The 21,625-nt window shown below is 45.1% G+C and overlaps 1 protein-coding gene across 3 annotated transcripts in view; it reads right to left on the bottom strand.

The window, feature by feature from the left end:
- PPP1R42 (protein phosphatase 1 regulatory subunit 42) overlaps window positions 1–21,625 on the bottom strand; it is a 525,575-nt gene that overhangs the window by 73,780 nt on the left and 430,170 nt on the right. For all 3 annotated transcript variants that reach the window (XM_085605503.1, XM_085605502.1, XM_085605504.1), the window contains one exon: window positions 5,078–5,234. In XM_085605503.1, coding sequence (XP_085461629.1) covers window positions 5,078–5,234 — 157 coding nt within the window. The remainder of the gene's footprint in view (window positions 1–5,077; window positions 5,235–21,625) is intronic.

Here is a 21,625-nt window from a genome sequence, read left to right as displayed (position 1 = left end):
TATATTGAATTGGTCAATTAACCTCCAATTTTTTAAGATAATGTTTTTCACCTTGTTTGCTTTCGGATTGTAGGTCAAAATACATGTCAAAAGGTCAGTCTTTTCTTTTATTTTGGGTGTAAGTAAACTCTCCCTTGGCGTGAACCATGCTCTTTTCAAAGCTATTTTCACAAGTTTTTTAGGATATCCTCTCGCACATAGTTTGACCTGTAATTTTTCGGCGTTATGGAAATAGTCATCTTTGTTAGAGCAATTACGGCGTATTCTTAGAAACTGCCCGTAGGGCAAATTTTCTTTGAGACTCCTGGGATGTCCCGAAGAAAACTCCAGTAATGTATTTCGGTCAGTAGGTTTAGAATACAAACTAACCTCTAATCTCCCTTTGGTATTAACGATCCATAGATCGAGAAAGGTAATACGTTCATTACTCATACTTTTAGTGAAATTTAAATCGGGCATACATCCATTCAACCAAATATGAAATCTCTCTAGGTCCTCAGCTCTACCATTCCAAATAAGGAAAATATCATCAATGAAGCGCACCCACTTATGGGTGTATGAAAAAAATGGTGTCGCCTCATTGTAAATATACTCCTTTTCGAACTGATCCATCACTAGATTTGCTATTTCTGGGGCAAAACAACACCCCATCGCCACGCCCTTTACTTGGAGGAATAACTCGTTCTTAAAAGAGAAAAAATTATTTTTTAGACAAATTCTGGCCAAATCAAGTATAAAAACCGTGGGGACCTGGTGTGGCCTAATTCTTTGATCTAACACCAATTCCATTACAAGAAGAGCCTCATCTTGAGGTATATTGGTATACAGGCTTTCGATGTCAAAGGAGACCAACAATTGTTGGTCTCCATCGAAAGCCTGGTCCTCAATTTTAGAGATGAAGTCCATGGTGTCCCTCACATAAGCCCGAGTAGTGCTTACGAAGGGTTTAAGGAATGTATCCACATATTTTGCCAGTGGTTCCAGCATCGAACCACAGGACGAGATGATCGGTCGTCCAGGGGGTTAGTGGCATTTTTATGCACTTTAGGCAGTACATAAATCAACGGTACTTTTTGCTTGGTGAAATTCAGATAGTCGTATTCTTTTTTACAAATATACCCGTATTCGAAGGCCTTAGTTGTTAGGTACAAAATGTTTTCTTTTAGAGTCGAGGTAGGATTTTCACATACCTTCCTGTAGTGGGCAGGGTTGTTTAACTGCTTAGTCACCTCTCTATCGTATTCATCGGTGTCCCAGACAACAATTCCTCCTCCCTTATCTGCTGGTTTTATTATCGTTAAGGGGTTGTCTATCAGGCCTTTCAGGGCCATATGTTCCTGTTTATTAAAATTGGACTTAAATGTCAGATGTTTACCATTTAAACTGTCTATTTCTTTAAGTACCTGGTTCTCAAACAGTAAGATCTCTTCAGGGATCAACTCACTTTCGGGGCAAAAAGAAGATTTATTCTTCAGACCACTTACGTTGTATTCCTGTGTATCTTTTTGGTGTGCAAAGAAAACTTTTAATCTAATCTTCCTTAGAAATTGAAGTATCTCAGTCTTCGTGTCCACTGGATCTTGCAAAACCAGCGGTACAAAGGATAACCCTTTTTGGAGTACTCTCATTTCCCATGGCGTCAAGGTGTGTTTGGATAAATTGTAAATAGGCATCTGAGTGTCACTACAACAATTATTTACGGGGATAGCAAGGTCTGCATTAGAATTTATCGCCTGTATACTCTTTGGCGTGTTCGAAAAAAGTTTTGTTCTTGAGCTTGTTGATGGATCGGTGCCCTCCATCCCCCTCTGTACCCTCGCCCCCTGCGGGTCCCTCTGTCTAAAAAAGGAGGAGGTGCGTTGGGGTATTGATAAATGGGATGGTATGGTTGATAGTAAGGGTCTGATCCTTGATCAGAATCTGAAGATGAGTTGGAAAAGGTTATGAACCTGGTCCGTGATCTTCCTTTGTATGGTAGATTTAAGGAACTCGGATTATTATTTTTAAAGAAATCTTCTTTTAAGTAAGGATATACCAACTCCTGTTTAAAATTCTTAATATCCCTACTTAATTTAGATGTCTTAAGGTTCACTGTGTGTGTTTTAAATTCAGTAAGTGTTTTATTGATGTTTTCCAACAAGGCCTTAGTATCTGTAATCGACAGGTCACTCTCAATTTCTTCTTCTAACTTTTTAATCTCTTTTAATTCTTCTTCGCTGATTCGTAATGCGGTGTTGATTGACAACACTATCCAATCTCGGGAACACTTGGTCCCAACTCCACTGAAGTCGACTAGATATGGTTTATCGTTTATGAAGATTACAGGAACATTTCTCACCTGTAACCCAACTGGTATAGTATTGGTTTTCAGGTATTCAAGGAGCACCTGAGCATGTAATTGTGTCCTCGTATTTTTCTTTCTTAATTGGATTAATCTTTCTCCTTTGTCAGAACTAACAGCTCTATCTCCTGTGATGTCTCCCACTGACAAGCACGCATCACAAAAATGGACGAACAAAACATTATCATTTATTATGACCTTTCGCTTCACAGTAAGCATTAGGTTTTAATTTTCATGAAGTATAACAGCAATTTAGGAAACCATTGCATTAGTACAGAGAAAAAGGTGAAGTAACATGTTGTCTTGTGTACACATTCACACATACATAACAAAGGAAATATCTTATCAATTAGTATATTGGGCGGTGGATCATTTCACATCATTCTCGAGCTTGCAGTTGCAGTTTCAGTACTACAACATGGAAGAAAGGCCTGCAGTAGGTTGTGGTAAACATAATGGCTATGGAATTGAAAGATCACTGTTCTTTGGAGGTCTGTGCTGAGGAAAAGGAAGTGAGTAATGAAAGGATAGTTTCCTAGATAATCAAGATCCAATTTAAATTGTGTTTGTCCTCTTTATTCCCAAAAAACGCCAAGATAGGATACTAACACTCACCCAAAGCATACTCAAGTACCGATGTTGGATCTCACCATATTGGAGGTATCAGTGAGTCACAGTGGGCGCCCAAGCCTCGATAAGGAGATTTGAAGAAGTTCCACATCACTCTGTCATTCCTGTTGAGGATATAGGGCAACCACCAAAAAGTCTCTACCCAGGCTTACTCTTCCAGGGAGAGATACTTTGTGTTGGAAAAACCATGGAAAGGTAAGATACCTGGTGATGCCGGAAGCCTAAATAGTGGAGAGGGCCCAGAAAAAGGGCCTGAATTCCAGAGGAGAGGAAGCTGAACCAGAGATAGTTCTCTCAGAGAAAAAGAAGAAGCTTTGAGGGACAGACAATGTGCTTTCTTGACGTTGGCCAGTTTGGGAAGGAGAAGACTCAACTGTCACAAGCCAATGCTAATGAAAATATTTCGACACTGAAGCTCCAGAGATGGAATAATGGCAATCTTTTTAAATGAACCGCAAAACCCAACTATGGGAAGAAATAACCATGAACTTGGTCCTTATCGAAGGACTCCTGGTGGAACTTAACCATGATGAAAACGTCGACTAGGTAGATGATAAAGCATGCGACATAGGAGAAAAGTCACACGAGGGAAATGAAGCACTTCACCATGGCAAACTGGAAATATGAAATGAAAAGGAGGAGCACAAGTACAAAGCCCAGGAGATATTAAAAATACATCTGGATGATGCTCGAAACAAGGACTGCGCATCACCTGGCGAGACAGTGCCACATAAGAAAAACAGTGTAGCAGGGAGGCAGAGGCCCAGGGACAAGTGAGATCTTAGAAAGCACAAGGGGCAGGCAAAACTGAACAAAAATTAGAGCATGCAGGGAAGGAGGTGGAAGCACAATTATTTAAATGCATGCGTTAAAGAAATAATAAAGCCAAAAGACAGCCATCTTGTTGCTGCCAGACGAGTAACAAGAAAGAAGGCACAATGTTGAAGTGTTACTAGTTATTTTATGATTTAATCATCTAGTACAAATTGTATTATTTTGCTTAAAAGTTATATGCCTAGTATTAAACCTTTGAGCCTTGAGGTAAAATGTAATTCTAACAAGCCTAGCGTTTTCCTGTATTGCAATTAAGGATTTTACCTACCCTTCTGCAGGATAATATCCATTTTGTATGTATGCAATGTAAAAGCTTCAGCTTGTAAACTAATGTAGGTACACCCTTGAAATGGCTTTCCACCATTTAGTTCCTAGCTATGCCATTGCAAGGTAGGATGAATCCTATGCAGGTAGCCAACCCTGCTCTAAAAGCAGCTGCTCGCACAAAAGGTAATGTCATCTCTGTTCAAGATACAAGCAACCTCAGCAGTGGCGGCTCCTCCGCTAAGGTGGAGGAGCGTCGCCCCACTGCTTTTAAGCAGAGTCACTAAAGGAAAAATAAAATGATAATAACTATAAGTTATTATCAATTAATTTTTTTCTTGTGGCAGGTTTGCGGGCGGGACGGGACAGGGTGCTCTGCTGACAGAGCAGGGGAGGAGTGGTTTGCACTCCATAAAGTGCGCATGAATGTTTGGCCGGCCCTCTGGGGCCGGCCAAATATTCACGCGCACTTTGCATGTTGTCCAAGCAGGCTGCATTACAGCCTGCATGGAAAACATGCCCAGCCTCCCATTCTCTGGCTGAGCGCCAATCCACTGCTTTCAGACCAATCAAAACACTGCATGGCAGCACTGTGATTGGCTATCGAGAGGCTGGGAGCCGGGTGCATCCTGCTTCCTGCCCTGGAAGTGGGGAGGAGGACCGAGAGGAGGCGATGAAGGTGGACAGCAGTGGCAGACAGGTAAGTGTATTCTATTTTAAACATTTCATTCCCTCCTGCTCCCCACGCCCCACTCCCGTGACCTGCCACACCAACTGCCTTCAAATACCGTCGCCACTGAACCTCACATGGGTTTCTCCTCCTCTGATGTTATCACTGAAGTGAAGATTCACTCTTCATGTCTAGACATACCCAATACCTTTTGGGTAAAGGCAGGATTCGAATACAAATTTGAAAACTTTCCCAACTTCGGAAAGGCAAAGTGATAAATATGATTTAATATTTCTAGATGCATCCTCACAATACTGTTAAACTCTGAGGAACCTTACCGTATATCTTCAGTAACATTGATGTGCCTTTTTTCATGTGCTCTCTGCATTCTTCTAGGACAACCTCTGTTCTTTGAAAACATGACATACTTTGGTTTCTCAATGTTTGTATGTTCATAGTGAGCAGGCAGTAGGCCTCTGGCTGTTTCAAAGTCATCTGCAATGCACAAAGAACAGTGAAGCACAATTTATCAACACCTGCTGTCAGTAATGCTCAGTGCACAAACAGTCTTAGTGAGGTGAGTGACACAGTGCTCATGTTATACCATTTGTAAGATCATGTGGCAATAAGGAATAGTCCGTCAACATACCTTTTCAATAACACGCTCTAGAGTTCTGGTCAAGAGACTGAAACCCAAACAAAGTAATGCCACAGTTACCTACCAGGAGCTTCATGGACAGGATACAAACCACTGTGAGAAGGTCTTGGAGAGCCTCATCAATGGGGAGATGCCCTGACATTCTGTACATTGTACAGCCTGTGTATGGCTATGTGTAGGGGAAGGTGTACCCCATTAGCTAAGTAATTTGCTGCAACTGCATTCTGCACTATTCACACAGTAATCCTGGACTAAAAGAGGACGATTTCTGCATCCTGAACCTATACTGCGGCCACAACACTGATTCAACGTAGACAACTTGGACCTCAGCGGCCTAGGGTCAGCAATTGAGAATCAGCAGCCTAGGCAAAGTTGTCCCAGGATTACTGAGTGCCAGAGTCTAATCTTAAGCACTTTGGAGAGGGCTTTTCACTCGACCTCTGATGTCACCGCCTTCCTGAATGCCTCAAGCTCCTATGAAAATGAAGAGTACAAATGCCAGTTCTCTAGTTCCTCCCTCCTCTTTCTCCAATGCTGTTACCTCTATCCGATAAAGGATGTTGGTTCAGAAGGGGGCTAGTACTACAGCTCATGTCCACAGGTCAGAGGGTGGGTCTGTAGCACGTGCAACATGGGACCAAGGCAATGACCCTGGTGACAGTAGGGCAGGAATAGTGAACATGGGATGCGAGAGACTTTGACATTGTACATAAGAGTGTCATAAATGGCACAGATTAGGAGAAAGGTTGCAGGACCTGAAACAACATCCTACCACACCCCCTCAGATGACTCACAGGGATTACCCAGGACACAGTTAATACCCACGCATGTTAGGCTGGACCTACCTTCAAGTTAACCCACATTCACTGACAGCAGTCTGCCCTAGAACCTAAAAAACCAAGAGGCCAAGGAACAGCCAAATGCTGGGACATAAAAATGCATAAAATAACATGACACTTTTAAAGACTGTGTCACTAACTGGAAAAGGTCAGTAACAGTCCTCATAAATAATGCATTGCTGCATTTTAGTCCTGCCAGTCACATTCTGCTGACGTCAATCCCATTTCCAAGAATGCGCTACAAACAGGAATAGTGACCTACATTTATACACAGCAAGGGCACTTATTGTTGACGCATTCCATGCATACTCATCTTTTGTTTCATCGTTGTTATGGCTGACAAACCATCATTAAATACAGGAGCTGTCTGTGGATCAGTCGCGAGACAGGCCATATCTCAAAAGTCAATACTTTCATTAAATACCTTTTGACGTTTTTAAAATCAGAAGAAAACGTAAAACTTAGAACAATAAAGGAATAAAGAAAACACACAATTCAAAATGTCAATAGGTGACGTGGTATTTAAATTTGATCCCCAGACTGAAAGCCTCAGATGTATTTCTGAAACTGGCAGACACCCAATTATTTTCCTTCTAAGTCTCCCGGAGGCCCCCCTCCACTCCCTGCGCAGATGAGAACTCATCGGGGATCAGCCTACAAAATGACACTTAAAAACAGAATTCTGCCTGCCAATTTACCTCTTCCAAAGTGTTGATGGGAAGTTATTAAAATCCAAACTCTTAGGCATTTGGAAAAGCAAAATGGTGTGTGAACAGCTGGGTTTGGAACTTTAAGCCTTCTTATCCCCAAAATACCTAAAGTCAAGTTCAGAAAAGTCTTGACAGATGTACCCCAATTGCACACGCCCTTAAATGAGTCATTCTGATCAAATTAATCTTTTCTCCATTCAACGGGTTAGTTCACATTGACCTTAAATTCTAAATTAGTAAATGTAACTTGGTAAGTAAATTCTATATGTGGAAGTCTAGTTCTGTATTTGGAATGCAATTCACTTTATGATTGCATTGTCAACAAGCATTGGTAAATGCATTCGTTTTCACCTATGTGATGAATAATTAAAAAAAATTGGGGGTAAAAATAAAAATGTACACTTTCATGAATAAGGCACTGCTAGAAACCTTAACCATGTTTTATACTAATGTGCAAACTATGTATATTATTGTACCTGTCCTTGGCAAGAGAGGGAGAGAGACATAGTCAGAGAGGGTGGATAGAGCAAGGGCGATAAGAGGGCAAGAGAAAGAGCATTACAGAGGTTCATTGGGAGAGTGCTTTGGGGTTACCCGTAGTATGGGGCAGATCTTGCTGCAGGTCAGGAAGGAGATGTGTTTTCAGGGCTGTTTGTGGGTGCCGATGCTGGCAGAGAGGCGACGGCTGCATGCCAGAATTGAAATCCATGGCAGGGGCTGTGTGGAGTGGATGTACATTGGCAGAGCTGAGAGTGGCTGCTAGTGCTTGGATAGCTGAGAGTGGTGGTACTGATATGCAGGCTTTGCTTTCAGGGCCTTTTCTGTGCATCATGGGGTGCAGATGCTGCTTCTAAGCCCGCTATGGGGTGGAGGAAGGGGCGTGGAGGTGTGGATGCGAGATTGGAATTTGCTGGTCTGCTTTCTAATGAAAACACACACCGTGGTTCTAGTTTGTTCTTCATACAGCAGAACGTTAACATGCAATAGAGACTTCTCATTTTTTTTTTTTTTTAGCAGAGTTTTATATAGCGTGAACTTGACCCGAATCCAATCAGGTATGCCTGTTACCGGGGTCGACACGTCCAAATAACATCGGTGGCTTACCCCTGGTAATCGCCTTGCAAAACCAACAATGCAAAACAGTGGTCTTTGCGATGATAACTCCTCCCCTATGTCCTCTGCCCGTACAGGGTCACGACACGTGCGAATCAGAGGCTGAAGAAGTAGGGACTAACACCGGACGTGGTTCCACACAGGAAGAGAAAAAGGCCGGAGAGACTGACAGCGGGCGTGAACAAGCCGGAGCGAGGAAGGAGTTGCGAGACGGAGGAGACGTGAGACAGGAGGTCGTGGAAATGCGGAACAGAGAGGACGAATTCCAAAATGAGGACGAGACGTGGTGCAAGGATTGGTGGTCCCCACAGGAGGAGGCTGGCGAGCGACCGCAACTCAGGAGAGTTGCGGCGGAGCCACCTCCCTGGGAGAACCATCCAACCCATATAAGTTCCTAAAACCTCAAGACCCGAAGGCGACGAGGAACGACAGAGGAAGGAGGAGACCCGGAAGATCGCCGACAGGCCCCCAAAGACTCTATCTAAGGGCACCTACCCCAAAGTTTTGAATAAAACAAACCGACTGGCCAACTACATACAGTCTCCGCGTCTGTTTATCCGGCCCGCCCTCCCACATTCACATTGCCTGATATGTCCCTAGCTAACCATTAGAATGCTTTATGGATAGGATATCCATTTAAGGATTGTACTGATGTTTTTATTTCGGATAGAAAAAACAATGAAGTGATGGTTGCGATGGCTGAATTAATCTCAGCCACTGGTGTTTACTTGGAGCTGCCTTCCAGCCCATTGTTCTTTTGCTCACTATGCCAATCCAGACATAGACCGGTCATATGCAAATCAGTCTTGACCATGCATCAACATGAACAATACAACCTGAATTGCCAGTTATGGTATGAGCAGCCCAAGACTAATTTCAACCGATGTGGGCTTCATCAGTGAGGTGCAATTAGAGTCCATTGGCCCAGTGAGTGTGGGATCCAAGTCTGTGCATATGTCGCATTTAGAATGTCTCCCTTGAAAAACAGAAAGATGACTGAGAGAATGATTGAGAAAATGCTTAAATGAATCTCAGCCACTGGAAATGATATGAGCTGCATTTCAGTTCCTGATTTTTTGCTCACTATGCCAATAAAGACAGAGTGACCAGCCACATACAACTAAGTTTAGCAAAATTTGTGGCATAGGACCGTGCAGCCCTGCGCCTGTTTCTCCAATAACAGTACCTACTGGCGTATTGTTAATTATTTTAATTCAGTGGAAGGTCCATCAAATCATTAATTATATCAGAAGAAAACAAAATGCATATTTCATTGTTCCAGTCGTGTATAGATTAATGATCCTTGTTTACAGATTCACTGCATTCCATAAGTTTTATTCAAAAGTTCATCAGACAACGACAGCCAACACGTGTTTTGAAGAAAACCATCTTTCTCAAGGCTTTCAAAGAGATTAGTATTAATTCATCTTTGATTCTAAGATGATTTTGTAATTTCTCTCTCAATTTGGTCATCCCATATATGGTATCAACAATAATTTTGTATACGCTATTTTAGGATTTCGGTAGTTGCCCCAATTATGGTATCTGCAACCGTGCCCCAAAGCAGCATGTCCTCGCAATGGGCTGTCAATAGCAGTCCAGCCTGAATTGCGAGGCCAGGTGGCCTCTAGATGGGAACATAAGCAACTCCTGACCAGTTTCAGCCTATCTGGATCTCAGCAATGAGTTGCAGCTTGAATCCAATTATATAGCGAGCATGAGGGCCAGGTCTAGGCATACATTCTGGGGGTCTCACAAAAAAAGTGATGGATGGAATGCTACAATTAATATCAGCCACTGGTAATTACATGGGGTCACATTCAAGTCGTTAGTTTTCTTTCCCTAATTTACCTAGACATAAGGAGACTTGCCACAGTGCCTATACAATGATACATTTTTCTGGAAGTATGACTTGGATGTTTATCATTTCTTTAATTCGGTCTGTTTTGTCTGAAGTTTTGTGAGAATAACTGTAGTATTTGATTTACTTGCTTTTATCATGACTGTCGAGATATCATAAACGCTTGTATCTATTTATTTAAGGTTGCCCTTTGTTTGTCACAAAGGTGATTTTCAACTTTGTGAGAACCATCATCATCTATATATATCAGTGATCATCCCAACATTACATTCCAAATAAACACTATAAAATAAAACGTTAAGGTCTTACAAGCAGTTCTGAAGGGTCACTCATACAGAATTCCATTTTTTTTTTGCTAATATTTTTTTCGGGGGGGAGGGGGTTACGAAGGTGGGTTCTCATTCAATGTACAAATATATCTAAACTGCTAGGCCACATCCCCTCTGAATGTGAAAACAAGCAACTCCATGCACGTTTCTGGCTTTTGTTACAAGATCAAGGCTGTCTGCATACTGTTGGCTCCTATCTCTAAAGGCATAGACAAGATAAAAGCAATGGAACAGAATGCCACTAACTGCAGACTAATGGCATCAACTAAGTGAAGTATTTTCCTCCATCAGTTTTATTCTAACTAAATGCCATTTGTATCTATCAGAAAAATCTGTGTGCTTGTTAGAAACACTCGATGTACAAATGACACATATTTATGTCACTGTAGAATGATCTACCTAATACTGTTTGCCACTGACTCACTAAAAAACACGGCAGTCCAATTTTATTGCAAGGAAAAACAAAAACACACTTTTAAGTGCTGTGCCAGGTAACATTAAGGCCATTTTGTTGTTGTTCCAGTTAACAGTCCATCAACATTCAAGTGCTATAAAATAAAATACCATCGGACTTGCAACTGAGTGTCAGGTTGCTACTGGGGTACTCCCAGCAGGTTCTCCAGGTTCAAGGATACTTCCAACATAGATTTGAACCATGCTGAATAGTTAAGGTGGCGGTCTAAAATATCAGGGTGGAGGGGGGCGTGGCCAAGATGGCAGCAGAGTAGCACTGTTTCTCTGGGGCATCGCTTGCCGAGGCCGACAAAAGGCATCAATCTGCAGTCTTGGGACCCGAGAGGCAGTTTAAAAGTGGTCTCAGGGTGTTCGGAACGTTGGAGGACAGCGCAGACCCGAAGACGACCTCTGATTCCCGCAATACCCAGCAGCAGCGTCCCCAGTGCTGCGAGTAGCAGCAGAGAAGGGGTTAGCGCGAAGACTGCCGCGAGGAGCCCGCTGTTGGAAGAGGGGCACGGTGACTGCGACACCAAGCCGACACAGCCGCCTGAGGAGCCTTGGCCATAACAGGATGTGAGGCAGTGAAGCTGAGATGCGCCTGTCCCGGCTGGAGTAAGGCCCTCTGCGGCGGCGGGCAGAGGCCGTATCAGAGCCCCGGAAAGCGAGGCGGTGTCCTCGGGTGAGGCCTAGAGACAGAACCGAGACAGAGCCAAGCAGTGGTGGTGCGACCCCCTAGGGCCAGATCACGAAAGAGCACGCAGTGCTACTTCCCCCAGGCCAAGATCAGTTTACAAAAAGCGGAGGAAAGCCGGATTTGGTGGCCCCGCTATCGACACTAATGTCCGGCGCGCGACGAGGCGTTCTAGCCTTCCGCGCTGCTGGGGTGCGCTAGCGCTGACGCGTGACGTCAGACGCTGGCGATTATAAATAAAGAGGCGTGGCCTCGGCGAAGCAGTCGGGAGCCGCGTGTGAAGTCTAAACGACCGGCTCCTGTGGTTCTTTAGCGCGAGCGCGATAGTATGTAAATTAGCAATAAAACGAACGCTACACTGGCGACGAGGGAGTGTTTTGAACCCTGTTAAATTAAATGTACCCATGTCCCCACAGGGCTGAGTGCCTGCACCATGCTGGTGGCCAGAGTTCGGTGATCTTCCCCTGGAGGCCTGCAGAGGCGGCTGGTGCTGCGCGTGGGAGGAGAGGTGAGAGCCCCATCCATATGCCCCGGGAACATTGCCCAACGACCTCCTGGTGGCTGATAATGAACTTGGTGTTTGCCACCACATGCCTGTACAGTGACCCGGAGCAGGCCCATGCCCTGTTGCAGCTTCAAGACTCCTAGGCAATGTTCCCTCTAATTTCTTTCCTCTGTGTGCGGCAGTGGAGGGTCTCTGTGCGCTGCAACCATGGCTATGTGCGCCAGGAACCAGACCGCGCGTGTGCGCGGCGCCAAATGTCACTCAGAACGTTTACTTCAATAAGTGAAAAGATGGTGCATTTTCACACATACAGTGCCACAATAAGTGTCTTGAGGGCAGTTTCCAAATGAGATAAACGAGCCATGATGACATGAATTGGTTACACAGGCAAGTACACTTCAAGTATAGAAAAGCACAAGACTTAAACGGTGGTACCATCATAAGATTTTAATAAATATTCTTAACTTGAGCACTGTTAATTGGGTGGGGAAATGTTGGGAGCCTATACAATATAAACAATAAGGGAGACATGTCAAGTGGCATCACTAGAGGGGTGACAGGGTTGCTTCTCACGGCGATCTTTGGCATTTTTCCAGTGGTGATAAACTCGATCTAGGTCAACTTTCCCGTTCAGGAGGTAGGCCTTTGTCCTCATCAGCATATCCAAATGCTTCTGCTCTAGTCTATTCCTCAATTTACTCTTTATAGTATTCATGAGGCTGAATCCTCGTTCACAATCTGCACTAGATGCTTGAAACGTTGCGCAGACATCAACAAGCTGAGAGACCACACTATACTGAGCAGCATTGCGTACAGTAAAATTCACCATGTCTTGAAAGGTGGTAAATAACCCACCCTTTACATGTTCTGCCACCACATATTTATAGTCTCTGTACTGTCGAACAACATCTGGTGTTTCGCAATCACCCAGGACCAAGACATTTTTATACTTTTCTACAAGTCTTTGTATACTCTCAGTCCCAAAATCAAAATGTGATTGTGCGGCCATTGCCTGGATTTCAAAACTTGCCCATTCTTTTAGCTCATCTTCAGGGAACCTTTTTTGCATGTGCTCACAAAGAAGGGAAACAAAAGACAAAATAGGCCCACTGTCAAACTCTTGCCTTTCCTTGTACAACACCATCAGATCTCTTACATTACTGCTCCAAAAGACAGTGTCCCCCAAATACTGTTGCTTAACTTGGCCAATCTTTGCTCTTGCATACTGTACAGCTTCAACAGTAGTCAGAGAACTTTTTTGGAACAGTTTGCACAAAGATGCAAATTCACCCAGAATGTCATTAAGTACTGCAAGTGAAATATGGTAGTTGGAGTTTGATAGCTTTTTATAACAATATTTAGCAACTGGATCATTCTCCTCAACTTTCTCATGCTCAAAGTACTTAAGAACAGCCTCGTAATTACGAATTAGTGCACCAACAGCAAAATGCCTTGAAAGCCACCGGACTTCATTCAGTGGTCGGAAAGAGACCACATCACATTCAGTGACCGATGCAATTTCATCCAGCTTGGACTTCCTTGCAGGAGATCTGGAGAACACAGTGTAGACAGTCCTCAATAATGTCTCCATCTCTTTAACCATTGGAACCCTTTTCTAGGCATCATCAACTCCCAAATCTTCTCGATGGGCGACACAATGCTGCTCAACTAGATGAGGTATGGATTGTTTAAGGCGAGTAGCAACACCATTATTCTTACCCAACATCACGGACGCACCATCAGATGTGAACATGACCATTTTCATAAGGTCCAGTTCATTGGCAGTGTAGAAATCTTTCACAGCAGTAGTGATAGCCTAAGCATTGCAACTAGTCAGCTTCACTATGCCCCCAAACTGTGTTTTGTGCTCTGTTGATGTTACTGGTCGGAACTTGAAGTACAGGATGAGCATTTTTGAAACAGAAATATCAGTGCTCTCATCAATTATCAATGTGTGATACAAAGCGTTACGAAGTTCTGCCATAGCTTCACAGTGGCCTCAAGGAACTCAAAGGCATAGTTCTTGCTCCTCCATCTGTCTGGTATCTTGACATACAAAGCTAGGTGGTCATGGATGTCTTGTACAGATAACATTGAAGTATTCATCTTGACTGCCAGCAGCACGTTGTTGATGAGAATCTTTATCTCTTCAGGCACAGATCTTTGGCGTTCACCTACTTCCATTCTATTTGCTTTGTCAGTGGCAGTTTCTGTCAGCATTGCCCGCACTCCAAAACCAAACCTGGCAGCAGCACTTCTGTTTCTCAAGATCACCATGGCAGACTCGTGTACTTTGCTAAGTAGATGGCGTTTCATGTAATCCAGTTTCCAGCCATCACTCCATTTCTTCCCTGTGGAAAAGTCCCCAACAATCTTGGCTTCGGCACATGCTTTGCAAATCAAGCCCACGTCTGGACTGTATTGGAAAAGTTCCCCGAGTTGCACGCGGACCTTGCTTCGTGATTTCTGCGTCTCAGCCTCCACAATTTCCTTCGTCCACTCTTCCTTGAATACAAGGCAACATTTCTTCCTTTGTGGTGACGCACTGCACTCTCCCAAAGTGACAGCTTTGCGCTTGAACATTTCCGTGCCCGCCGGTTTTAACCTGCTGTGCCACAAAGCCTGCAAGATAAGGGAACATGGCTTACGTTGACGCCTAGCTCATGCATGCAATCCTTTATACTACAATGATCAAGATGCACCACAGTTTAACTCTACCAAACAATTACCTCTCCTGCTTGAACTCACGTACGCCTGTGTCAATATATGGGGGTCTGCCTGCGAAGCCTGCAACAGAAGAAAACATGGGTAAGTATATTATACTACAATGATCAAGATGCACCACAGTTTAACTCTACCAAACAATTACCTCTCCTGCTTGAACTCACGTACGCCTGTGTCAATGTATGGGGGTCTGCCTGCGAAGCCTGCAACAGAAGAAAACATGGGTAAGTATATTATACTACAATGATCAAGATGCACCACAGTTTAACTCTACCAAACAATTACCTCTCCTGCTTGAACTCACGTACGCCTGTGTCAATGTATGGGGGTCTGCCTGCGAAGCCTGCAACAGAAGAAAACATGGGTAAGTATATTATACTACAATGATCAAGATGCACCACAGTCTGGCAGCAAAACCTGCAACAGAAAATGCACTCCTTTAACTCTAGCAAACAATTACCTCTTTGTTCTGCCTGTACTCCCGTCTGCCTGTGCAATTGTATTCGTAGTACGGTCTCCCAAACCTGCAAAAGAAAAGGGGTGCAGATTGGGATTCTATTTACCCAGCAACCCCCAACCCAACGAGGAACGTACACAGAATTACCTTGTCTTTGTGGGTACTCGCACCTGACCACTCCTATCCAAATACCTTACAGACTGGAAACCTGCAACTGAAGACAAGATAGTCAGCAACCCCCTACAGCACAAACCCGTTGGCTGCCAGTTTACAGTACCACATTATGGATTAGGAAAGGCCATTGTCTACAGTTAAGGTAATATGTGGGTCCATGTGTTAATGCTGTTCAAACTTGTATTTATGGTTCATTAATGAAAAGCATCCATTATTAGGGTGAGCATTAAAAGTAAATGCCGTAAGCTCGGCCTTCACTACTGAAGGCGGCTCCAGTATAAATGTGTACACACGATTTCAAAGTTTAGTAATATGAGGCTATGTATAATGCTCCCAGAACGCTCTCTGTTTATATGCAAATATTTGCAGAAGCTTGAAACCAAGAGTGATGGTTCTTTGCTTTCAAAATAAAATGTTTACAAAAAATGCAAGTAGGAAAAAAGACATTAGGTGCCATATCTTTGCAGCATCATTTAGTAAAATGTTGATGTACGCTTGTATCTCCCAAAAATATTCCTAATGGAAAATCAGTGTAACCAGTTGAAATATGATTTTTGGGACAAAAAATAACACAAGCGTTGGCAAAGGTCCAAAATGTGTGGTCAGCCGTTTGGCCACAATCAGTCCCGCGCTCTGCAGCCACACACCCCCGAGCACCCCCCCCCAAAGCTGCCACAAGACAAATGTCTATTTTAGATACCACATATATTATAGACCTGACATGATCTTTGAAAGTGATGGGAAACAATCCGTGCCCTGAATTGTAATGAGTCCTTCACTATTGCAGAAATTGACAGAGTAAGCTGATCATGTCATGTGAAGGCACCGACACCGCCTTACCGCAAAGACAGAGTAAATGCATTCATTATACACCCCACTAAATGCTTTAAATGGGCAGATATATTCCAGGACCAGCAATACCCCTGCTAGATCTCTGTTAGTCTACCAGATCCAGCAATGTACATCCACCTTGAGTCACAGTGCCATCGAACTCTGTGCCTTGAAGGAGCTCTAAGACAATTTGTGATACTATATAAAGCTCCTAAGTAAATACTGACGAGGAACTTTCTCATTTACAAATACTGTGCAGGAGAGCACACCTTAAAAAAAAATATATATATATATATGATATATATATATATATATACACACACATACACACAGATACACACACACACGCACACACACCCCGCAAATTAAATCATTTTGTAGCATAATTGAAGCATTTCCTGTTTCCCAGTACTAGAACAGTTACGTTTGGAACCTGGGGAAGCATCACATCGAATTGCAAGCTGACTGGATGTACCCTACAGTGTGAGTGAACGAGACGAGCGTACCAACAAAAAAGGGTTCAAAAACTTCAGTGCGCACCATTTAACACTGAGCATCGAATTGTGTTATTGGACCCACATTGGCATTCACACAGGCAAACAAAGGTAAACATTTTATTTTAGCTAACAGTTCCTATAATCTATTCAAACATTATCCAAGGCATATACTCCATAAGAAAAAAAATAGCAGTCTTGCTTCCAATATAAAGGTCTACATTTCTCCCCAAATGAAAAGGTCTATGAAATGTAAATGCACAGCATGCTCGTATTTGCTTTGCCAATTGCTGCCTGTCTGCCCAAGCTCAACATCCTGCAACTTAAGGAAGCATGTCATTCAGATTACAATTATATTCAAAGAAAAAAAATAACACCAGCAATTTATTCAGACTGAATTCATGCACTTCCAGCCCATTCATAAAGAGTTCATTGAAATTTCAGTTTAACACACTAGTCGAAATTAGTTACTAAACTGTCTGAACTAAAAAAAACACGAGCCTAAAAACTGGGCTTAAAACCCATTCTTACCAAGAGTATAGCTTCGAAACACTGTGCCGAAACCGCCTGAAACCAAAATCTCTAAACATTCCAAACCTACCAAGATTTTTCGGGGTAAAAGGCCAAGAAAAAAGGCCAAACATGGAATACAGTCTGTTAAAAAACGATTGCCCATGTTATGCCTCATTTTCCAGTTGAAAACTAAGAATAGGAGGTACTATTTACCATAAGTGGTAAATACCTTAGCCTGGGGTAATGATATTTATGATGAGTGGCAAATGCCCCAATCTATTCCAACAAACTATTAGTGAGGGCCTCAGGTAACAAATCTACATGATCCATAATTCATAGTATGACTAGAAACAAAGAAAGGACGATTAAAGCAATGAACTGCCCTTTCAAGTGATTTGCTGGCCTGATGGTGTGCAGCACCATTCTATTGTTTTTGGATAACATTTCCCGGTCCTGGCACATGCTAACATTTATAGCAGAAATTCCATTTTCTAATATCAGATTCTTTTTTTTGGTATGTTTCATTTTATACTGATAAAACGATTCTTCGAGTCCACTTCAGCTATTTCTTACAAGCACTAGCAGCAGCTGCTTAGTTCTGTGCCAATATACACTCGGTGAATATGGTTGTATGTGTATCGGATTGATAGTCCAGAAGATAGTTGGAGAATCAATAAAGGGCAAACTGTATCAATAGCTAATTCTCACTGCGTAAATACTCATTATAAAACCTGCGCACACCCACTGCATATGCATTAAAACACTCGCAGAACCAGATCCGAGTCGAACTTTCTCCTGCCGTATTCCTAAAACTTGAAATGACCTGCACCCGCACTTCCAGCCCATTCATAAAGAGGTAACTACTAAGGTGACTTGAAAGAGCCGGTTATGGATGCCAGGCTTTGGACAGCAAATGACGAGGCAGGACCGGATTGGGAGACAGTTTCAAAGCTGTGTGATGAAGGCGCTGGACTTTACTTAGCAGAGATGATGTCAGGTAATGTAGAGCCGTGTGGTAGGGTCACCGCTGGAGTGGTCGAATGTGCTGTTGCAGAGGATGGGGTGTGTTGGGAGAGCTGAGTGCTAGTTACGGCAGTGACTGGTAGGGTCTGATGCCGGTCAGGATGAGGGCACCTTGGTAAGGGCGAGTGTGCTCCTATGCGCCAGAATAACTGGGCACTAAAGGTCAGCGTTAAGGTACATTGTCGGAGCATCTTGTTCCGAAACCATCTGAGACCAAAACTTCGAAGCATTCCTCCGTTTCCATGTCTCCTGTTGCAACAATGGAGATTCGACAACGAATGATCCAATTTCACCAATATATACACAGCCCCGCGCTCTGCCGCCACACACCTCCGAGCACCCCCCCAAGCCGCCACAAGCCCTCACAAGCCCCCAAGCCCCCTTACCTGCACTCTCCACGACTCCTACGACTCCTCGCCGGCAGCACTGGAACAAGTGCCTGGTTTTCGCGCCGCTCGCTTCTTAAAGCGGCGGCGCCCCCATTTGTGGCCATCAAGGGGAAGTGAAGCAGACAGTCTCCGCAGCACGCTGTGCACGTGCCAAGATGGCGTCGATTCCCGCCCTGGAGCCATTCGTCGTTGATGGTGCCCCGTCGTCCCTTGCCCCGGGCTGGAGGGATTGGACAGACCGCCTACAAATATATTTTGAGGGGGCAGGCATCTCGAGGGAAAGACGCAGAGCATTGCTACTCCACCTGGGAGGCAAAGACATCCACCGCATCTACAAGACCATCGTGGAGGCAACACCGAAGACTTACCTCACGCTGCTGAATGCTCTAAACGCCCATTTCGAACCCATGGCGAACAGAGACTATGAAAGGTTTATCTTTCGCCAAGCCAAGCAGGAGGCGGAAGAGTCCCTAGATGCGTTCCCCGGGAGACTGAAGGAGCTAGCCAGCACGTGTGGGTTCCGAGATGAGCAGGAGGAGATCCGAGGGCAGATCATACAAGGGTGTTACTCGTCAAAGCTCCGAGTCACGGTCCTCCAGGAAGACGGCAAGCCCCTGGCGGACATCCTCACTCTAGGACGGTCAAAGGAGCTATCGCAGGCGAGTGCCTTGCACATGGAAGCAGCCCTGCATCGCCCCGTGAAGACCGAACAAGTACAGGTGGCGGAAACGGTGAACATGGTACGGCCCAAGGTGAGACCCGCCGGAGGGAAAAGACAACCGGACACGAAAAAGAAAGAATGCGGGTATTGCGGAGGCCAGCCCCACCGCATGCAAGACTGTCCGGCAAGAGGGAAAAAATGCAGCGCATGCGGATGGATGAACCACTTCGCAGCGGTGTGCAGGTCCACCAGAGTCAAGAAAGAAGCTGCACATGCGGTGCGAGAGGAGGCAGATAGCGAAGACATGGACGATGACACCGAGGAGTACCCAGTCCACTATGTGTTCGCGATTAACCAGCCACAAAGGAAGAAGCGCAGACTTCCAAAATGTCGCATCTTGATCCACCAACAGGAAGTAAAAGCGACCATTGATACAGGGGCGTCCATTGAGTTGATGGCCGCCAACGTCTATCACCAGCTACGCACCAAACCCCCGCTGCGAGAAGCAAAGGTCCGAGTATTTGCATACGGCCAGAAGACGCCCATCCCTCTCATCGGGTGTTTCAAGACGGAACTGCAACACGGGGAGACGAAAATAGGCACCACCATCTATGTCACGGAAGAAGGCAGCGGGATGCTGCTGAGCGGGCAATTGGCCGAAGAGCTGAGACTGATATCGTTTGCCATAGCGGTCCTCGAGGAGGAGCTGGATACCATCATGGAAGAGTTCGGAGAAGTTTTCAAAGGGATCGGGTGCCTGAAAGGGAAGAAAGTGTCCTTACACATTGATCCATCTGTCCATCCGGTGGCGTTGAGGCACAGGCGGATTGCGTTCCATCTGAGGCAAAAAGCCGAAGAGGAGCTGGAGGCATTGGAAAAACAAGGCATCATAGAGAAGGTCAGCGGGCCAACCCCATGGGTATCCCCGATCGTCATTGCCAGGAAGCCAAAACAGCCCGGACAAGTCCGCATCTGTGTGGATATGCGCCTCCCCAACGCTGCCGTAAAAAGGGAACGACACCTGACGCCCACCATTGATGACATCTTAGGGGAGTTGAATGGGGCCAGGTGGTTCTCGAAAATGTACCTCCGATCAGGCTACCACCAGCTGCCACTCCATCCGGACTCGAGGTACATAACCACCTTCTCCACACATGTGGGCCTCAGACGGTATCGGCGTCTAAACTTCGGCATCTCGAGTGCCGCCGAGGTATTCCAAAATACCATTAGAGAAGTCCTCAGCGGGCTCCCTGGAGTGCTAAATGTAAGCGATGATCTGCTGATCTATGCGTCAACCATAGAGGAACACCACCAGAGGTTGAGGGGAGTCCTCAAAAGGATCCAGGAGTCAGGCCTGACCCTGCACCGGGAGAAATGCCAATTCTTGCAAAACAAGATTAGTTTCTTCAGGTACACCTTCTCGGATCAAGGAGTGGCCCCAGACCCAGACAAGGTGAAGGACGTTCAGGAAGCCCCAGCCCCAACAAACATCTCAGAAGCCAGGAGTTTCCTGGGCATGGTAAACTTCTGCGGACGCTGCATCCCTGACCTCTCCAACCTCACCAAACCTCTCAGGGAATTGACAAAATCATCGACCACATGGCAATGGGGCCCCGAACAAGAGCAAGCTTTTCAAGCAACGAAAGCGGCCCTTTCGGCAGACACCACCTTATCGTACTTCGACCCTGCGAAGCCCACCAACGTGGCGGTGGACGCAAGCCCCTATGGTCTGGGAGCGGTGTTGGCTCAACTTCAGAGCAATGGAGAGTGGGCCCCCATCGCCTACGCGAGCCGGTCCCTGACCGAGACAGAACAGCGCTACTCGCAAATTGAGCGAGAGGCCATTGCCATCCACTGGGCCTGTAGACATTTTCACGTATACGTGTATGGCCACCACTTCACGGTGGCGACTGATCACAAGCCCCTCATACCTCTCTTCCAAGGGTCAGCATCGAAACCACCACCCCGAATCGAAAAATGGATACTCCAATTACAAGGGTACGACTACCGGGTGGAGTACAAACCGGGGGTCACGAACCCGGCGGACTACCTGTCGAGGCTCCCGCGGAAAGCCACCAAGGAAGAAAAGGAAGAGGCGGAGGACAGAGGAATATGTCCGGTTTGTGACGGAGCGGTCACGACCCCTTCCGATGAGCCTAGCTGCAATCGTCGAAGCGTCGAGAGGAGACGAATGTTTGCAAGCAGCGGCGCAGGCCGTCAAGTCAGGGGATTGGAAGGCAATCCAAGAATCGCTAAGTCGGAGGACACCCCAAGCCAAACTGATACTGGAATCCATCCTGAGAATAAAGGGAGAATTGTCTATCGACGGCCAAGGATGTCTTCTACGAGGCCCCAGACTGGTCATGCCGGCCAGCCTCGCCCAGCAGGCAGTAGACCTAGCCCACAAAGGGCACCAAGGAATGGTGAAAACTAAGGGCAGGCTCAGAGCCAAGGTATG

Source organism: Triturus cristatus, chromosome 5_1 (assembly GCF_964204655.1).
Source record: "Triturus cristatus chromosome 5_1, aTriCri1.1, whole genome shotgun sequence".
NCBI lineage: Eukaryota > Metazoa > Chordata > Amphibia > Caudata > Salamandridae > Triturus > Triturus cristatus.
The sequence above is the reverse complement of the archived record's forward strand: the minus strand, read 5'-3'. Positions and strand labels throughout refer to the sequence as shown.